The 21,349-nt window shown below is 36.9% G+C and overlaps 1 protein-coding gene across 1 annotated transcript in view; it reads left to right on the top strand.

The window, feature by feature from the left end:
* The window catches only part of LOC139948531 (dual specificity mitogen-activated protein kinase kinase 7-like), a 32,721-nt gene extending 12,561 nt beyond the window's left edge, over positions 1-20,160 (top strand). The window contains exons 9-12 of the mRNA XM_071946710.1: positions 2,433-2,513; positions 4,877-5,019; positions 5,932-5,977; positions 14,155-20,160. Of these exons, the coding sequence (XP_071802811.1) occupies positions 2,433-2,513; positions 4,877-5,019; positions 5,932-5,977; positions 14,155-14,280 (396 nt within the window). The 3' untranslated portion in view covers positions 14,281-20,160. The remainder of the gene's footprint in view (positions 1-2,432; positions 2,514-4,876; positions 5,020-5,931; positions 5,978-14,154) is intronic.
* The last annotated feature ends 1,189 nt before the right edge of the window (positions 20,161-21,349 follow it).

Raw genomic sequence — 21,349 nt, 5'->3', positions numbered from 1 at the left:
TTGCATGACATTGATTAAAAAGAATTGAATAGAACGCTCACTGAGCGATAAACTCCAAATGGGAAATTTGTTTTATTTATTTCTCATCAAATATGACATTTCAGACAAATATTTAAAGGGATGTTTTCTGTCATCATTAGACTGTGTAAGTTTGCTGTAAATCTGTGATCTCAGCTGATTTTTTTATTCTTACAAATTCTGTATTGTTCCTTTAAGTTCATTGCCGGCGCTGTTTGTTTTGTAAACGTTGATTGATTGCGTAACTAATGAATCGATAGACAGATTGATGTTTGTGTTTATGGGATGGCGGGTGTGAGATATTCCGGGCGACGCTCGGACGGACATCGTAACGTGGGAGACATTGCCCCAACCTTTTGCCTTGTCACCTTGCGATTTGATTAATTGGTATTTATGGGTCGGTAGCACCTGCGTGGAGTACCATTTAGAGAAGTTCATACCAGCGAACAATTGTCAAATTAATTTGTACTCCAGTCAAGGCCTTGGCAGAAGGTTTGAAATGACTTCTTCATTCTGTATTTGTCTAGACTGTGCTAGAAGACAGGTAGTGATTACATTAAGAATTAATATTTTTTGTGCTGGAAACCTCCTGAATTGTAGTTAATTTGGGGTCGAAGACACACTGACTATAAGAGCAGTATTTGAACCAACAACCTCTGGATTAATGTACCGGTGCTCTACCAACTGAGCTATCCAGCCTTACAGTATGTTGGTAGTCTCCCCATTTTGTCAACATCCTTGTTTGTGGGTAGAGCCCCGATAAATTAATCCGGTGGTTGTTGGTCCAAATTCGCTCAAGTAAAATTTTCTTTGTTCAACCCTAAATTATTCAACCGCTTTAAAATGCAGTGGACACTATTGGTAATTACTCAAAATAATTATTAGCAGAAAACCTTACTTGGTAACGAGTAATGGGGAGAAGTTGATGGTACAAAACATTGTGAGAAACGGCTCCCTCTGAATTAACGTAGTTTTCAAGAAAGAAGTAATTTTCCACGAAAGCAAGCCATTTTCCAGGAATTTTCACGTACAATGTATGTACACCAAATCTTACACTGGAAATATTACAACCAACATGACCAGTAAACTGTGACTGTGTAGGAATGAGATACATGTAGCTGCACCATAATCACATATTTTAACGTAAAAAATATTTTAAAAAACAGGAAACGCCTGAGGCAGGTCCGTTAGACTCAGCCCTACATCACATTACGATACTTGTAAAGTAGCAATAAAGATGGTAAACAAGGGAAGCCTGGGTTTAGTCTAAACAAAAAGCAATTATTGCAAGAAATACCAATTGCAAACTACAATTTCCTCATACTTTGGCTCTTTAAAGGTATGTATGTCCCAATTTTCAACACCAAAACTCCGTTTTTGAGAAATTGTTTTAAAAAGGCACTGGACACCTTTGGTAATTGTCAAAGGTAGTGCTGGGCGAATAGTGAAATTTTGTTATTCGGATACCGCTGGCCAACTATCCGAATTTAACCGGATATTCGAATAGTTTTTTCGCCGCTAGAGGGCGCTGTTTAAAAAAATAAAATAAATAATTATTTTTAAAAATATTTTTTTTGCCGCTAGAGGGCGCTGTTCGTTTGTGAATGAGATCTTTTGGGCGGATTGATATTAGTTTTAGACAGTGTCTATCGGTTCATTCATAAAAATGACCGGATCTAATTTAAAGATGGCGATTTGCTTTTTCTTTTGATCGTGATTGACTCTACGTGAAGGAAAACTTTTGTAATCTTTGAACAAATTACGTCAGAAATGTCATTGTTTTAACTCTTCACGGAGGTGAGCATAGTTAAATACTTAATATATGCTGTTTTATGCTGTCTTAATAGAAGTTTCATAAGGATTCAGACAAAACATTCATATCAGTTGTCGCCCGACGTCCGCGGATATTCGGATATTAAAGAATATCCGGTTACTCGGTTGTAATTACCGAATTATCCGGTTTGTAAATAGGTATTCGCGCCCTATGCGGATATCCGGTTAAGAAAAAAAAGGCATTCGCGGTTACGGATAGGAAAACCTATTCGCCATTAACCGGATATTCGAATTATTTGCCCAGGCCTAGTCAAAGGCCAGTATTCTCACTTTGTGTATCCCAACATGTACTGTATCTGTGAAACTTTGAACTCATTGGTCATCGAAGTTGCAAGAGAATAATGAAAAGAAAGAAAAAAACTTGCTTACCAAGTAAGTTTTTATGCTTACAATTATTTTGAGTAATTACCAATTGTGTCCAGTGCCTTCAAATCACAGAACTCAGGAAAAGTACTGAGTATACAGTGCTTAATAAAATAGAAAGGGTAAAAACAAAATATAAATATTCTTTAGCCCAAATGCAAAAATAACATCTTCAGCTTTATTGGTGACTAACTTGTCTTCTCGTTCCCTCCCTACAGCCGGAGAGAATTGACCCACCCGATCCCAACAATCCCGACTACGACGTCAGAGCAGATGTTTGGAGTCTGGGCATCTCCCTGGTAAGTGCATTTTCACTCAATTAAAAATTAAAAAACGCCACTCATAACTGTCTCTATGTTCAACGGGGACGTTAAGAGTCTCTTAAGAAGGATGTGTTCGTCCCTTGTGGTTAGCTCACGAACAAACAGCTTCCCAGAATTTCCAATTATTTTTTCAAGATAACCAGGTGGTATTACTACACAAAGTTAGTGACTTCTGGAATTCGTAACAAATTTGCCAAACCCTGAACTTTATTCATTTAAAGTAAAATTAATAAACACATAAGGGAGTTAAATAAATAAACACCAAAAACCAAGAACATGTAGTGCGAGTATGCAAGTTATAGACCCCTGGAACTGTAAACAGAAATATTGGACACCCTGTTTTAATATTGGACACCGTGTTTTAAATTTGGATACCTTATTTTAAATTTGGACACCCTGTTTTAATATTGGACACACTGTTTTAAATTTGGACACCCTGTTTTAATATTGGACACTTTGTTTTAAATTTGGACACTGTTTTAAAGTTGGATATACCCTGTTTTAATATTGGACACCCTGTTTTAATATTGGACACACTGTTTTAAGTTGGACACTCTGTTTTAATATTGGACACCCTGTTTTAAATTTGGACACCCTGTTTTAATATTGGACACTTTGTTTTAATATTGGACACTCTGTTTTAAAGTTGGATATACCCTGTTTTAATAGTGGACACCCTGTTTTAATATTGGACACACTGTTTTAAGTTGGACACTCTGTTTTAATATTGGACACCCTGTTTTAAATTTGGACACCCTGTTTTAATATTGGACACTTTGTTTTAATATTGGACACTCTGTTTTAAAGTTGGATATACCCTGTTTTAATAGTGGACACCCTGTTTTAATATTGGACACACTGTTTTAAGTTGGACACTCTGTTTTAATATTGGACACCCTGTTTTAAATTTGGACACCCTGTTTTAAAGTTGGACACCTCGTTTTTTGCATCGTACAATTCGTAGGTGAAGAATTTTGGACATCAAGTTTTTAGATTTCCTGCAAAATTTAATTTGGCTGAAACCTGGAGCATGTAGGTAGAACATTACAAACAAGGCAACTTTAAATGCCTATAGGTCAACTGTAAAAATGCGTGTTTTAAATGCATCGTTATGCCCATATTGTATTAAATGTTAAACCGGGATGTAGTTTCTGTGCATATTAGTCTTAACATCGTCTTCCTCTACCCTTAGGCTAAGTTGGTCATCGACCGTTCAGTCATAATTTCTCTTTCGCTCTCTCCGGATAGTAAATTAATGCTATACATACACAGTACATGCAAACACTGTGTAGACTATAGAAATAGAACCCAGAGAACGCTGAGTGTCTCATTTTGCGTGCGATTTAGTTGTGAGACCATTTTTATGGACGCGCATACGCCATTTTTGTAACGCGTGTATGGCAAAATATTTTGAAAAAATAAATTTGAAAATTTCCCCGATTGTGGAAATTATTTCAATATTATGTTGAATGTAATTCTAAATATCTCCCTGACTGCAAGATGAAAATGTTGGCAGCCCTGCCGAGGTGCCCTGTGCTTTTGCTGTGTTGCCTGGGCCCAATTTCATAGAGCTGCTTAGCACAAAAATTTGCTTAACATGAAATTTCTGCTTCGATAAAAACAGAATTACCAACCAAATTTCCACATGATTTTCAGGATGAGCAAACAACAGCTGAATATCAATAACAAGCAATATGCAACAATTGGAAATTTGGTTGGTAATCCTATTTTTTGTCAAGGAAGAAATTTCATGCTTAGCAAATTTTTGTGCTTAGCAGCTCTATGAAATTGGGCCGTGGTGCAAGGTTCCTGTACAAATTTACATTCATAGAGGTGCCCCTTTCGAGATATAAATTGCTGTGCCCCTTTAAGTTCAAGGCCTGCACATACACACCGACTGTTTACAAACAGTTTTGTTTGTCATTTACATGTACTTCCAAATAAAAATAAAAACGTTTAGCCTCCCTGCTGAATTTTGACGTCACAAAATTTGCAACGAATAATTCTCATTGCAGTTGAAATGTGCTCATGTCCTGGGAAACACTCGCTCCGAAAACAGCCATGACGTCAAGGACACAAGTCTTATGCGTTCTTGACATAGTGGCGCTAAATGCCCTATATGTATGTATGTTTGTATGTCATGACCGGGATTTGAACCCACACTTGCCAAACAGAAACATTCCAGAAGTTTTCAGAATAGTTTTCAGTGCTCTTACAATGTATCTGCTCGGCCACACCACCCCCAATACATGTAACCGACAATACAATTCAGATTCAGAATGTAAATTTCTACTGTTTGAAACTTATCGTTACACAAATATTTGCTTTGCTGCTTTTAGGTGGAGTTAGCTACAGGGGAGTTTCCATACAAGAATTGTAACAATGACTTTGAAGTGCTTGCAAGAGTCCTATCCGAGGAACCTCCCAGACTTCCACCTAAACGAGGGTTCTCTGTCGACTTTCATGCTTTTGTCCAGTGTTGGTAAGTAAACAAACTTAATAGATTAACTTCTAATATTTGCATGCTCCCCTCATAGACTCATTTTTTTCTGTTCTCTCTATTTGCCCTCATGTCACCATTTTTTTTTTTTTTTTTACCCTTTACCCCTCTCTTGTTTGATTTCCTTATTTATCTATTTATTTATTTATTTTCTTTTCTGTTTATTTGTTTATTTATTTATTTATTTAATTATTTCAATTTATTTTATTTTTTTGCTTGTTTGTTTACTTACTTGTTTTATTGTTTATTTATTCACTTATTATTTATTGATTGACTGCTTGTTTGATTAATTAATTAACTTATTTAATTATTTTTCACTTATTTGTCTTTTTTATTTACTCTTAATGTTTTGTAGCGTTGTCGTTTCTGTTATGGGTTTTTTCCCTTTCATTGATGCCTTGTTTGTATTTTCTGTACTTGTACTGTTGAGGTCAAATAAATAATAATAATAATAATAAATTTGGTTTTACCCTTCGATGAGTGTTCGCACTGTATACTCAGTACTTTCCTGCAAAAGTCTGTGAAAAAAATCACGGTCAGGCCTGATACTTGCCCCTGGTCATTGCCTTGGTGTCCTTGAAAAGCCCCAGTCTAGATTTGTAACCTCAACCTCGGAAAAAAATGCCTTGGTGCCCTTGCCCGTAAGCTTACAGGCCTGCACGGTACCGCAACGATTTAATAGATGTTGAATTTTTAAAAAGGCCATTGAAACATGTTACTGTCTCAGAAACTGTATCTCACATCAATACTGTATCTGAAACAAATTCCCTTACATTCATACTCGTTAAATTGTGGATTGATTATCTAAAGAACACACTGCCTTTAACTTCATGGTGTCAGGGCAAAGCCTCTTGCATTCTTCTTATCTTGGTTTCTATTTGTTTGTTTTGACAGTTTGACGAAGGACTGCTCTCAGAGACCCAAATACAAGCAACTCATGGTAAGATAACTGTAGCTCTAAGACTGACATTTCATTTATTCTCTTTCTTGTGGAAATCGAGAACAAAACAGAAAAGGGAACACTACGTTTTGAAGTATGATACCTGTAGGGGGAGAGACCAAATCCCCTAGGGGAGAGACCAAATCCCCTGGGGGAGAGACCAAATCCCCTGTAGGCAGGGGAATTGGCTCATTAGGAAAATTTGTCTCATATTTCAAAATGTAGCTCCACAATACCTTAAAGGAATGTTACAGAATTGGTAAGAAAAAAAAACGTAAAGATCACAGATTTACATAAAACTTACACGGTCTAATGACGATGAAAGTTGAAAACATCCCTTGAAATATTTCTGTCTGAAACTTCATATTTAATGAGAAATAAACAATCTAATTTTGCGTTTGGAGTTTATCGCTCAGTGAGTGTTTATTAATTTTTATTTTGCATCGATCACATGCAAAATGTGTTAACGGTTTTTCCCCATGTTTTCGTGACCCGGATGGCCGATCGATCTCAAACTTGTACAATGTACAGGTTTGTCAGTTTGTGTAGGCCTATATGGTGGATAACATAAAGTGCTTACACTGCCAGCAACTGTTTTGTTAGCAAAACCAATTCTGTAATGTTCCTTTAAAGAAAAATACTAAATGTTTTTTCCATTTCATTTTATGCGCCAGCAAATATTGAATACAAAATACTTGGATCTAAACAAAATTGCAAATTAAACGATCGTCAAGAGCAAACAATACAATAGTTTTTAGAAAAAAGACAAAGATTTAAAGAGTTTTGAGAGTCACTGAGTGACGGACATTTTTTTTTATTTTTATTTTTTTATATTTCTTTTATGCAAGTCGCCAGACACACAAGGCCTGAAGGCCACTCAAGGTGTGGGCTACAGTTATTTTTTCCAGAGGCCGTTGCCACCTACTCCTAGGGCTGAAACAGGGTTACCCCTTTTACAGTCCATACGGATGTAGGCTTGGGTATCATCAGTCCGAAGCCTGGCCGGTAGAGCAGAAAAGCACTACCTCCCCAATTTTACGCAGTAGTGTCACGACCGGGATTCAAACCCACACTGTGCTGATCAAACACCAGAGCTTGAATCAGGTGCTCTTAACCGCTCGGCCATGACATGCCATTATTATTATGGGGGCTGGCGGTGTTGCTTTTGCCCCTCTGCAAAAAAAACAAAAAACAAGACAGTACATGGAGCCTCATGGGTTTCCATGGAACCACTTTGATGGTCCAATAATCCACCCTGCTATACTCTGGCGATCCTTTGTCCTCATTACTTTACTCTTGTTGGTTCTTTGCCACCTCATTCTCTGTAAATATATAACTTTGATTGGCTATAATTTTTACGCCTTATTCCTGGATACCTTCACTCAATCCTTTGATCTTCTTTTTGCTATAAATGGATATGTTTTTTTGTTTGCCTCTTACGAAGATTCGGTTTGGATCAACAGATAAGGCCATCTCGCCTACTAGTTTTATTTATGTGCGTTTGTAACTTGTCAACTCAGCCAACTCTGTGTATATTAGTTCAGACAAAAATAGTTTAAGATTGCGTGTACTTTCAACCAAACTGAGGATCATTAATGTTTTCTTTTGCAATCTCGAGCTAATGAGGAAAACATAATATTTCTGGATATTTTTTATTTTTTTAATATTTTTTATTTGGCCTTTATTTTTGCCCTTAAAGCCATTGGACACTTTGGGTACAGATTTTTTTTTTTAAAGTTCACAGATTTACAAATTACTTCCAGGGTTTACAGAAGGTAATGGTGAAAGACTTCTTTTGAAATATTATTCCATGAAATGCTTTACTTTTTGAGAAAACATTAAAACAATATCAATTCTCGATATCGAGAATGACGGATTTATTTTAAACACATGTCATGACACGGCGAAACGTGCGGAAACCGAGGGTGGGTTTTCCCGTTATTTTCTCCCGACTCGAAAGACCGATTGAGCCTAAATTTTCACAGGTTTGTTATTTTATATATAAGTTGTGATACACAAAGTGTGGGCCTTGGACAACACTGTTCACCGAAAGTGTCCAATGGCTTTAATCTGCTTAAATTACAAGTAAATTAATGTATAATCCTCTTGAATTAAGAAAAAAAAACAGAAAGAAAAAATCTTAACATTGCTCTTAAGCTTTTTGTTAAGTAGCCAACCGGGCTAATAAACTTTGGGTTAAACTTGCACCCAGGAAGTAGCCTTGATTTGAACAGGTGTAATTGTCATAAAGGTATCTTTCTGATGCACTCATTAATGGTAGCAATCACAACCAGTATAATAGTAGGCAAATAAAGTTACACTCAAACACACAAAAAATAAATTAACACATTTCTTGGGAATTGAGTACAATAATGCACATTAATGAGGTTAAAAACATTGAAAAATACAGCAAATAGCAATTTAAATACAGTAAAGAGAAACAACTTGAGCCTGGAGGTTTGCCTCAAAGAAACACAGTTCCTGTCGAGAGGCTTTCCTTAAAAAGCTGATCTTAAAAAGAACAATAAAAAAGTAGGTTGCACAGTTCTTAGTAGCCGACGGGGCAAGTTGAGAGCTGGTGTTTACTAGCCCATAGCAGTTTTTTCGAGACAATGTACACGGGGCTAGTGTTAAGGGCGAGCCCAGGGGTCGATTTCACAAAGAGTTAGGACTCGTCTTATCTCGAGTTGGGACGAGTAACTCATTTTAACTGACGATTAATCTTAAGGTCTGCATGCAGGGTTGGGACTCGTCCTAAGTCCTAAGATTAGTCTTAAGTTAGGAAGAGTTTTGTGAAATCGACGACTGAACAACTGCCCAAAAAATGGCGACAAACTACTGTTGTCCTTCTTCTGAACCAGCATCCTAAAATTTCTCAACCATCCCTGTCACCAACCTTTCAACAATCTCTTTAACCAATCATCTCACGCCGGTTCAAGTTTTCTCTGGAAAATGACATCTGTCCGATCCTAATTCCTCCGGAAGTCGAATATGTTAACAGTTGGGGAAATAGAGTAGGACCATACAGCAAAAACTGCGTACGTGTGGTACATTTTATAACAATGCAAATTCAATCCGTCAGCTCCCAGCCGACAAATAATTATACAAGTAGGATTCTGGTGCGCGGATTAACTTAATTAGCCGTTGCTAGAAACAGGCTTTTAGGGAACTGGTCCAGACTTGAAATTCAATGTAAAGTGAGACCCTTTTGTTACTTTTGTCTAGTCAAGTCGAAAGAAATGGCATGAGAAATCTTTCTGAGCGACAGTTCGTAGTAACATGAAGAAATCTCTTTTGAGCAATTGTGGTTGTAAAAAAGAACTGGTCAACAACTCAACGTTTGGAAATTATTGTGGTTTGAATGCTGCCCTCAATCTGGCAAGAGATTCAGTTGGTACCTCCTGTCATCTTGCAATGTTTTTACTAAATTTTTGCTACTTTTTTAACTGTTGTGTATTTAAAAAAAAAAAAACATATTGCTATTTTTGCTTATGTTTTTTAATCCTGCATATTAATGTTTTTTGAAGCGCTTTATAAATGCATTTAAATTAAGTTTAAGTTAAGGTTAATTTATTGATGGATTCGACATTCTTTATCGAAATACCGTGACAATTTCTTGCTTTTTTCTCAACATCTATTGGAAAAATTAAGTGCATAAGTTTTGTTTTAAATTGACCTTGTATCCCCTCTTTAAAGGATTTTGATACCTTTTGTAGATCAAGTTTTTGGCCATGACTTGAATCCTTACTCACTGTGAATGAAGATGAACCATTTTTTTTTTAATTTAATTTACCTGTAGAAGTTTTAGCTTCAAAAGTCATCAAGTTTTTGAGAGAAAAAAAGTGAAAATCTCAGAGCAATATTTTCAGGAGATTCGTGTAAATCCAGTTTACATGCTGAAATGATTTGTGTCTCCCTTGGATGAATTTTTTGGGGTAATTGTTTTTTTTTAATCATTTCTGAAAAATTACAGCACCTCATCAAGTATGGAAAGCTTTCTACCATAATTATATTTAGACCTTGTAAGTTTAATTTCGCTCTGTGAGCATCTGTGTTTTGTGTCGAATACAAAAATCACCCATACACTTTAACGTGCTAGCACATTGGTGATGCATTTTACATTTTCCATCTAAAAAGTAATTTCAACATGATCCACATTTCGAGGTTGTTGGTCCAGAGTCGTTTCAATCCCAGGCACTTTTCCGTCACTGACACTTACAGCGTACATGTAGTTGTTCTGGCATCTCCTGTGGCGATACATTAGCACCTAATTCTTTAGGGCTTGGCACTTGAAATGTGTCTGGATTTATTCAACGGAATCACTAGGGCCCTATTTCATAAAGTGTAAGCACACAATAATGATAATAATAATATTGAGTTTTTATATAGCGCTTTTTCACTCCCTACGGGTGTCTCAAAGCGCTTCAAGATATTACCCCTGGTCACTGGGCCTTAATTCACTCCTTAAACCATCTCAGCTCCCTGGGGAGTATACAGCCTCGTGCAACAAATGCGCTACTCGGCTAAATTTGCTAAACTTGCTAAGCACAGAAAAGTATTGCTTAGTCGAAAAAGGTTACCAGGCAAATTTACATTAAGTTTACATTGTAGTGACTGGTGTCGCACTTTATGTTTGCTTAGCGAAGAAAAGTGTCTAGCAGTTTTTGAAAGGGTGAGGGCACCAAGGCATTTTCTTCTTGGTGAAGGGCACCCTATGAGGAAATTGTAACTTCTTACTGGAGCATTTCAAGGGCACCAAGGCAATGACCGGGGGGGGGGGGCATGGAGGCAAATGTCTTTGTTGCCTTCGTGAAGTATCGGGCCTCATCTTATACTCGCAATGTACAGTACTTTGACACCATTAACATCTCCAACTTTTGACAACTGACAATGACTGAGCAGTGGAATTTTTTAGTATAACTTTAAAAATTTGTCAAACATGACATAGTAACCCTCCGGCAGTTTGTCAGCGAGCACTCAACGTTCTTAGCATTGTTGGTTTTTTGAGCTGTCGAACTGGGTCATCATGTATGAGAATACTACATTTTTGTCCCAGGGCAGTAGCCTGTATTCTTCAAGTGGACCCGGCCAACAAGACTTAAAACTTAAAGGGTTTAGATACCTTTTGTAGATCAAGTTGTTTTTGCCATGACATGAATCCGTAATCACTGTGAATGAACATGTAAAATGTAATTTACCTGTAGAAGTTTCAGCTTCATTAGTTGTCAAGTTTTTAAAAAGAAAAAAAAAGGGAAATCACAGAGCAATATTTTCAAATGAGTGGCGTAAATTTGTTGTACGTGCTAAAATAATTTTTTGGTTCCTGAGACAAAAATTATTTTTGTGAAATAGTTTTACTCATTTCTCAAAATTACAGCACGTCAGCAAGTAATATTTTAAGGGGAGCTTTCTATCATCATAATCTTTGATCTGTAGAAATTGTGTTTTGTGTCGTACAGAAAGTAGCCAAACTCTTTAAAGTATGCTTAACAAATTTGAATCTCCAAAGATCCCCTGCAGGCAACTTTTGGAAATTTCCATGGTGTTCTTTTGAATGGTTGCCCTCAATATGGCCACATGGAAAGACCATTTAAAAAAAAAAAATTCATTCATACTCTGATATTCATCGCGCAAAGCAGTCACAATATCAAGCATTCATAGGTCTGAGGAATTATGAATTGTTATTCACACAGAATAATTCAAAACACGCATACGAAAAGTCCCCTCAATCCACTAAAGCTAAAATAGTAGTCCCGACCGATATTCCTACCTTCCATGTTCCTTTAATAAGCAGGACAGGAAAGTTAATTTCAGAACTAAGTAGCCTACTGATTTCCAAAATCTACTCCGCTTCAACTTGTGTAATGGAATCGTTAGATTACACCTTGTGACTATATTCTGCATTCTTGCATGCGCATGCATTCAACATTGTAATGTTTTTAAGATTATTTTTATTATTTTTGGAACAGGATCCCCGAGCATGATTGGAAATTGTAAATAGCCCTTTTAAACAAAGAGTATACAGTCAATTTTTTTTCTAATAATGCGCTTGAAATATATGAAAAATTCATACTTGATTACACGGCTTGATACTCCTTTCCTTTTTTTGTCTCTTTTTTTTGTAGAGGTAAAGTAGTTTTTCCTTAAAAACGGGGCACCCCTTGGACAGACATAGTTTTCACAAATCGCTAGGATTAGTCCTAAGGCCACATAAAAAATAAATTGTTGATCGTCCTTTTTTTTGCGGATTGGGCGGGAGGTAGTTTTTTTTAATTTATTTTTTTTAATTTTTATTATAAAGTTTTGTTGACATGCCAAATATGAAATCAAGAATAAAGAAATCATCACAATCACTATAAAACAGAGGTTTTGTGTGTTTTTGATGTTTTAAATAGTTTTGTCAAACAAATTTAACTCTTACATGTAGATGACATTTTCTGTAAACTTTTTCAAACAACTAAGCACAGTGTAGCCCAAGTAAATATTTGAAGAATTGTTCTTTCTTTTGCCAACATGAATAAAAACCTTCTTTAAACATCTTTTCAAACCTGTACATTTTGAAAAAAACGGTCGGGCGGGGACGACCAACAATTTTTTATTTTATGTGGCCTTATGTCGAGTTAGGACGAGTAACTCGTCCTAACTTTTATGATTTGAGATTTCATGTTTTGCGACTTCTATGCTACTAGAACCACAGTTACATGTGTGCATAGCCACAAGAAAACATGAAGGTACCGGAACACTTGTTTTTACAAAGACACCAAATAAACAACAGATATTTATTGAGTAACTCTTTGACGATCTTGTGTTCGACAAACTCAAAAAAGTTTTGTTTTTATCATTGATTGTTAATACCAGAGAACATTTCGTCCGGCATATTTTGAATGGCATATTTTGAATAGCAAAATATTTAAACTGAATTTATTTTGTGCACACTGAATGCCAATTTTGGGTAGCAAATGGTGATTTTGGGGTAGCAACCGATACATTTTGTGTAGCATTCTGTTTTGCTATACAAGGTAATGTAGAAAATTGAATGGGACTACTACTTTAGCTTATAGGATCGTTATCAACTTCACTGCCACAGAGTTAGTTCTTATTGGTCTCAACATTGTTAAAAATTACAAAAGTATATTTTTTAAAACAATTTAAACAGAAAACCTGAAAAGCAATAATAAAAAAAACGTACAAGTGAACATTTTTGAGAAAGGAATTGTTATGGTCCGGATGGTCTAATAGTTATTGACTTTTAGTCGTTTGCTTATTTTATGTTCCTTTTGTAAGGGGACATTTGGGGGAGGGGCGGATACCCTTGGGTCCTGAAGGCTGCTGCTTATCCATCTTAAAAACACTTACTTAAGCATCATCAAGGAATTCATATCCTTCTAACGGTTATAGCTGAAAACCCCAGTGGGTAAATTAACGTCTTACTGCAAAGGCTTGTTGAATAATTCCCAAGAGAAAGTCTCTGCCGTTCAACTTTTCTCAAATCTGAGATTTTTTGTTTAATTTGGAAAATCCTCTTCTTTGCCACGAAAACGTAACCGGACTCCAAATTTTTTTGCCAGAAGGTGTAATTGCATCTCTTTTTCACGTATCTTATAACTTCAGGGGTAAAAAAAAAAGACAGAGAAGGACGAAGGACTGAAGAAAATGTTTTGTTATTGTACACCGTCTACCAGGGATGTACTTTTTCTCCGAAACGTTGATCTTTTAAGGCAGGAACTCTGTGTGTAAAGGGTTAGATTCCTTCAGTGAAACTTTAAAGCATGATTCCAATGTGCTTAGCTGTAATGTAATTGAACTTAAAGGAACACCTTGCATTGGAGCGGTCGAGTTGGTCTTGGAAAAGCGTTGTAACCCTTGTTATAAAATGCATATGGTTGGAAAGATGTTTTAAAAGTAAAATACAATGATCCACACAAAGATGCCTCGAAATTGCGTGGTTTTCCTTTTACCTCGTCGACTTAAATTTTTGACTCCCATAAATGGCTGACCGTGTTGTTGCATAGCTGGCTGACTGTCCCGTCTGATTGTCAAATGGGCAAGCTGAGTAACTCCTATTCATTATAGCATGGCATATTGGTGCTTCTGTTGTTGAACAAATATAAAAGCAAAAGAAATTTCATTTTGTTTGATTAATCCTTATTTTTGTTTTTTCATTTTTTGCACTTCAGGAGCACAGCTTCTTCAAGCGTTATGAACTAGCAAAGGTGGACGTCGCAACATGGTTTGCAACCGTCATGGCGAAGATTGAGCCGACACGATCACTCTCCAAACCAAGGTCAGCGACCTCGACATGAGGTACAATCTTAACGGTAGCAATGAGCTGAGGAGGTGGAAATATTGGTTAAAGGTATTGAAGCCATCTGTAACTCAGTTTGAGTTCTGAAACTCGGTTTGAGTTCTGGAACACAGTTTAAGTCCTGGAACTCTGTTTGTGTTTTGAAACTCGGTTTGAGTTCTGGAATGCGTTTTGAGTTCTGGAACTAGGTTTGAGTTCTAGAACTCGGTTTAAGTTCTGGAACTCTGTTTGAGTCCTGGAACTCAGTTTGAGTTTTGGAACTCGGTTTGAGTTCTGGAAATGAGGTTGAGTTCGGGAACTCAAATGAGTTCTTTCTCTTTTAATCCTCAAACTCAACTTGTGTTAATTAATTTCTGTGTAAAAGGAACTCAATTTGCTCAGTCTCCCTAAACCTGGAAATCAGCTGAGGACATGTTTCTACCTGGAACTCGTTTTTGTACCTGAAACTCACATGAGTTTCTTAATAACCTCATTGCATTATTCCCCCCTTTTCAACGAGGATTGTTTTGAGTGTAAAGGGAAGGTGACGCCTGTAAAATAATTTTTTTAAATAAATTTGTTCTTCAACCTCGGGAAATGTGTATGAACTGATATAAGGAATGTTTTACATGTATTCACAAAACATGTTTTTCCTTTAAATAAGCAAAAAAATAAAACAGACTTGTAATTATTACTCAGGACTTTTTGCAGATTGTTATCATTTTGAAGTAGATATTAGAGAAGTCAATGGGTCACCAAAGGTGGGTAAGGATCCTGGCCCTATAAAAGTGTCCATTATTATTATAAAGTTGTCCTTAATAATGACTAAATGAACACTGGACACCTTGGTAATAGTCAAAGACCAGTATTCTCACTTGGTGTATCCGAAACATTATGCATAAAATATCAAACCTGTACAAATTTGGACTCAATTGGTCATCGAAGACGAAGAGAATAATGAAAGAAAACAGCACCCTTGTTGCGCAAATTTATGTATCCATCAGACCCCAACCTCTGTCCAAAAAGAACATTGCATGAGCGTAGCACCTGCAATCATGTTTACTCTATGGTGGTCTTATGGCCGAGATACATTGCGGATCAATCTGTAATGTGCAATTAGCCTGTATCTGGAACATTTATTAGGCCATGCCTTCTTTCATGTGAATTATTTGGGATTTATACACGACTCAAGATACCAAAAAGTCTGGCCAGTTGTATAGGAGGCATACTTCAGGATATCTGATTACTTACTGTTGAGGTTTCCACAAAGCTAAGGGCTTGGCTTTCATTTGGATGTCAACGTACTTGGGATTGTAAGGTACCATGCGATGTCCTCCCGGTTCTTACTCCATAATTTGATACCATCTTGAAGATGCCGTCTTGTCTCCCACCAGCTTAGTGTTGTGAAGATCGTTCGGATTGGTTGCAGATTGGGGGTAAAACCATAAGACTACAGGGCTTGTATCTGAAGAATATTGAGTAGACCAGATTTCATTTAAAGGCAGTGGACACTATTGGTAATTACTCAAAATAATTATTGTCATAAAACCTTTCTTGGTGACGAGTAATGGGGAGAGGTTGATGGTATAAAACATTGTGAGGAACGGCTCCCTCTGAAGTGCCATTTGAGAAAGAAGTAATTTTCCACGAATTTGATTTAGAGACCTCAGATTTAGAACTTGAGGTCTCGAAATCAACCATATAAACGCACACAACTTCGTGTGACAAGGGTTAATTTTCTTTCATTATTATCTCGCAACTTCGATGACCGATTGAGCTTAAATTTTCACAGGTTTGTTATTTTATGCATATGTTGAGATAAACCAACTGTGAAGGCTAGTCTTTGACAATTACCATTAGTGTCCACTGCCTTTAAAGGAACGTTACAGAATTGGTAAGAAACAAAAATCGTGACGATCACAGATTTACAGTTGTGAGTTTACTGGCCTGATGCTGAAATCACTTTTAAAGCCCTGTTGGGGTGGTAGTGGTCAGAAGGAAACTATTTTTGAAGTTGGAATGAGCCACGTTTGGAAAAGTCCATGAATCTATGGTGAGGACAATGTAAATTTGCATTGAAACTTTGCAAAGGGCACCACTAGCAAAAGCTCAGGGCACCACGGGCAACTGATCGGTGTTAGTTTGAGGCCTGGGCTTGCAATGCTTTTCTGAAGCTAACACTGTATGCATCCATCTCTGTGTTGCATTTGTTTATGACTTGATAGGGCCTGCCCTTCAGACTACTCCGTACTCGGTGAGAACTTTTGACCCATCCTCAAGTTGTTTAAACTGGCATCTTGCCAGTGGACCAGTGTTCATAAGGGAGGACCCTGAGGGCCTTTCTCCTCTGAGTGCTAAGAGTCTCCTAAAACACTTCAGATTTCTCGGGTGTTTGGATAAGAGAATCGCGTTTTGAAAAAAATAGGGTTCGGCTGAAGAATTATCCCTAACTCATGTACATCTATACCTGTGTACAGATTCCTTTGTGCCAACTATGCACAGTTGTGATATAAAGCATGAACATGGTTGGTGGACTGATATTTCAAACCCAAGCAGAGTCTTTCTCGAAGGCTAAAATAAATATTCAAGCGAGGACAAAAATCTAGACTGGATGCTCAAGTGTTTGAAGTGTTCCAACTATATGAAATAAAACGTTAGGGGACAGTATGAAGCAGTTTGTTTCCGATGCCACAAGATGCAATACAATGTAGTAAAAAAAATACAAGTACATTTTGAAAGGTGACATACTGTTCATTGGCCCTTTTACTACTCCACAAAGATTTACTTGTAAAGGCAGCTGGTATACTTTTGGTAATTGTCTAAGACCATTATCCTCACTTGGTGTATCTTCAACATAGGCATAACATGTGAAAATTTGGGCTCAATTGGTCGTCGAAGTTGCTAGAAAGTAATGAAAAAAAAACCACCTTTGTCGTAGAAAATGTGTGCTTTTAAATGCCTGAGAAAGGCTCCATGTCTGAAGCCTTTTTTCAAATTCATTTTTGTAGGTGCACAAAATAACCTTTTCTTCAACTGCATTACAGCTCTCCATTGCTCTTTACCCAGTGGTCATGAATTTCATGCCTGAAACTTTTTTTTTCAAGTTCAAATTCAAATTTTTGTAGGTGAACAAATAACCTCGTCTTCTATACAACTAAAATACTCCGAAAGGGGGTCGTTTCTAACGAACCTGTTTTATAATACAACAGCTCTCCATTGCTCTTTACCAAGTGGTCATGAATTTTGAAAACCAGTAAAAGATTGTAATTATTCGACTGCCCCATATGGATGATTTTCTTATGAGCTCTCGTTGACATTTCATTTAATCTCTGTCTGAGGATCAGTGTTTTGTAAAAGCTATTGATCATTAATGAACTTGAGGCACTGCAAGGCTGCAGCGGTTTAGTGGTAAGATATCTTCATAAAAGGCACTAGACACGTTTGGTATCTATCAAAGACCAGTAGTCTCACATTAATTCCCCTTTTGTAAAGTATCAACCCTCTTAAGTAAAGTGCCAACCTCCTTTTGGTAAAGTACCAACCCCTTATTTGGTAAAGTACCTAACCCTCTTTGCTTGAAATGCTATAATTTCAAAGAATCTAGGAAACATTCAGTTTGGTTATGCAAGTCCAAACTTGATGTTTGAACACAGCTAAAATGTAACACTTGTTGTATCACAATTTTTGGGTGACTGGATGACCGATTGAGCTTAAACTTTCCATTTTTTATATTTTAATTTTCATGTATGTTGGAATGGATTGACAATAACCAATGTTATACATGTGCTTGAATCTGAAAAACTTTTTTCTCAGATGCCCCTTAGTGTGATGTAAGTTTATATTTCTTGAAAGCTATTGGTAACTTGAAATGCATAGATGCACCTTTTTTCATTTAACCATCGGCTTAAAGGGGCTGTGTCTTTATGATCAAAGATGTGGCTGTACACGCCCTCTATATACTGATACAGGAAAGGGCATAGGTGCAGTTACTGGGTGAGAGTTCACAATTCCATGTACAGGCCTGCTTTGATTGCGACCACACTACCCCTTCGTTTGGTATAGTTAATTTTGTCCGTAATTTCTCTACCACAATTTTCTATAATGGACAACATTTGTGTAGAGTGTGTTTATATTTTAGTAATTGCAACCAGAATGTAAATGCTCTTGGTTTCATTGTTTTTCGGTTCAGCCAATCAAAGGGCAGCATAGAACCACAGTGCCCTCTGATTGGTTGGTATAACAATTGTAATCAGATGGTACGGTGGACTTAAACTGAATTAACATCTTGGGCCAATTTCATAAAGCTGCAGAAGCAAAAGTTAAGTGCCTAAAAGTTTGCGTCTAAGCGCAAATGAGCAGGATACCAGTCACAAATTGTACTTGTGACATGGTGTTTTGGCAGGTAACCTTAGTCTAGTAAGCATCATTTTGTGCTTTAAGCAGCTCTATGAAATTGGTCTCGGTTAAATTCTTTTTTTAAATAAATAAAATAATCAAACCAATGTTTGGTTGCCATCTAGCATGCATACTTTTGGAATATCTTGTGATAAATATTTGATTCGAACCATGTCAGCTGGTAATCATTAATCCCTAAAGCCCTTTCACATGACAACAATTAACAGGGGTCCCCTGCTTTAATTTGAACATGGTTGTGAAAAAAGGACAACTATGTTTGGACTGTCCGGGGCCGCCAGTGAAATCTTTTAAACTTTGGCATTATTTACAGACAGGATAAAAAATGTTCTTTCACACGAGGTGTATTTTTGTAAAATTTCGCACCCATGTTAAAATTAAGCATGGGATCCTTGTTAAATTGCTGTCATCTGAAAAGGGCTGAAGAGACCCGGGTTGTCTCTACGATTAGAGAGTTTAAGTAGTAAGATAAGAGGATTACTGGTGCTGGGTTTTAGATTTGATTAAAATCCGCAGGACTCCTTCCCCCTCATTTTACAACTTTGGTGTCTATCCTCAAAGATTAAACGAGAGGTTAACTTTTTTTAAATCTTTTTACAGGACAAACCATTGACTTCAAAATATCCCACTTGTGAATGCAATTTTGAGAGGTTCATGAGCACAGTTTAAAGACCCCATAGGATTAATGATGATATAACTCCAGGAAATTGAGCAATTGATCTTTGTAAATATCTTCACCAAAGAAGTATAGAGCGCCAAAGGTGCTGGATTGAGAACTTGGGCTGAAATGTGAATTGTGAACTGAATGCCATTTTAGTGAGCAACTCTTTTGATGCAACAAAAGATAAGGGTCCAATTTCATGGCTCTGCTTACAGCTGAATTCTGAGCTTACAATCACCATTTGCTGCTTACACAGCAAGCGCCAAATTTCTGCGCACAAACCAAGCGCCAAATTTCTGCACAAGCTGTGTAAGAGTAGAATGCCAAGTAAGCCAAAATCCCCGCTAACCCGTGGAATAGGCTTGATGTAAGCGCAGAATTCCTGTTTCCTTAAGCGCGATTCTTTGCTTTTGGTAGTAAGCAGAGCCATGCAAGGAGGCCCAGTGCAATGACCATTGCTATCAAAGATAATATGACTAATCATTTGCTTGCTAAAATGGCTCCCATGTGTATTAAGTAAATATCACAACACAGCTCCATTACACCATTGTGTGACTTTGGCGCTCTATAGTCTTTGATCTTCACTGGTATACTTTTTGACTTGTGCGCTTGAGAGATACAGTGCATGTGGAACGGATACCAGTGGTGTTATTTCTGTAATACTTATAATAATCACGAGTACTGTACATTATTGTGTTTTCAAGGTGTTGTTTTTTTGTTATAGATCACATCAAAAGTAAACAAGTTTGTAGATAACTAAATTGTAAAAAAACAAAAACATACAAAAAAACAAAACAAAAACTGGAAAATAAAAAAATAAAACATATCCCTTGTAAGATTTTTTTTAAAGAGTATTTTGTTTCAGTTTGTGTATCATTTTCTCCATGACTATTTCCTTTTTATTAAAACGTTTAATAATTATGAAAGGCAGTAATTGAGAATGCAATTCAAGAAAGCGTGCACATTTTGAAGACACGGGTGCCCAACGGGTTTAAAAAATTAGTCTGGCTGCCTTAATACCGGTAAGCTTTGCATGTGTACACAACTTGAGTGTTAAGGGAATAAGACATAAAATGCCTACCGGCACGTAATTTTTTTCTGTTCATCAAAACTGCCATTGTGCTTTTCAACGGGGAATTTTGTTAGTTCTTAAACAATCGATTGATAAAAGGGAATCCCTAAAGGCAGTGGACACTATTGGTAATTAATACTCAAAATAATTATCAGCATAAAACCTCACTTGGTAACGAGTAATGAGGAGAGGTTGATAGTATAAAACATTGTGAGAAACAACTCCCTCTGAATTTACGTAGTTTTCGATAAAAGAAGTAATTTTCCACAAAATTTGATTTCGAGACCTCAGATTTATAATTGGAGGTCTCGAAATCAAGCATCTGAAAGCACACAACTTCATGTAACCATGGTGCGACAAGGGTGTTGTTTTCTTTCAGTAATATCTCGCAACTTCGAGGACCGATTGAGCTCAAATTTTCACAGGTTTGTTATTTTATACATATGTTGAGATACACCAACTGTTAAGACTAGTCTTTCACAATAACCAATAGTCTCCACTCTCCAGTGTCTTTAAATACAACACGACGCGATACAACTAGTTTTACTTATAACTGGTGCAATAAAATGCCTTTTTGGATAGGAACTGGTACAATTATGCAGATCAATCTACGATGAGCTTCATTGGACTAGAACCGCGGCCCAAGGTGACATTTCAGTCCGGCTTTATCAAACTTCCAACATGAACATTGCCAAAAGTGATAAAATTTGCAGGTACCTTGCTTTATTACTAACGAATCGTATTTGACTGCACATCAAAATAAAAAACCAGTGGTCTCGAACACATGGCGGCAAATCACTTTTGCTTCTTTTTGCATAATGCGTGGTTTTTTGTATCTAGTACAAACTCTGCCGTTGAACTTGTGTGGGAAAGCCACTTCTCTCGCGTCAAGCCTGGAGCCAAGTCACGTGATTGGTGGCATACTAAAGCTGTAGATTGTGT

Source organism: Asterias amurensis, chromosome 15 (assembly GCF_032118995.1).
Source record: "Asterias amurensis chromosome 15, ASM3211899v1".
Taxonomy (NCBI): domain Eukaryota; kingdom Metazoa; phylum Echinodermata; class Asteroidea; order Forcipulatida; family Asteriidae; genus Asterias; species Asterias amurensis.
The sequence above is the reverse complement of the archived record's forward strand: the minus strand, read 5'-3'. Positions and strand labels throughout refer to the sequence as shown.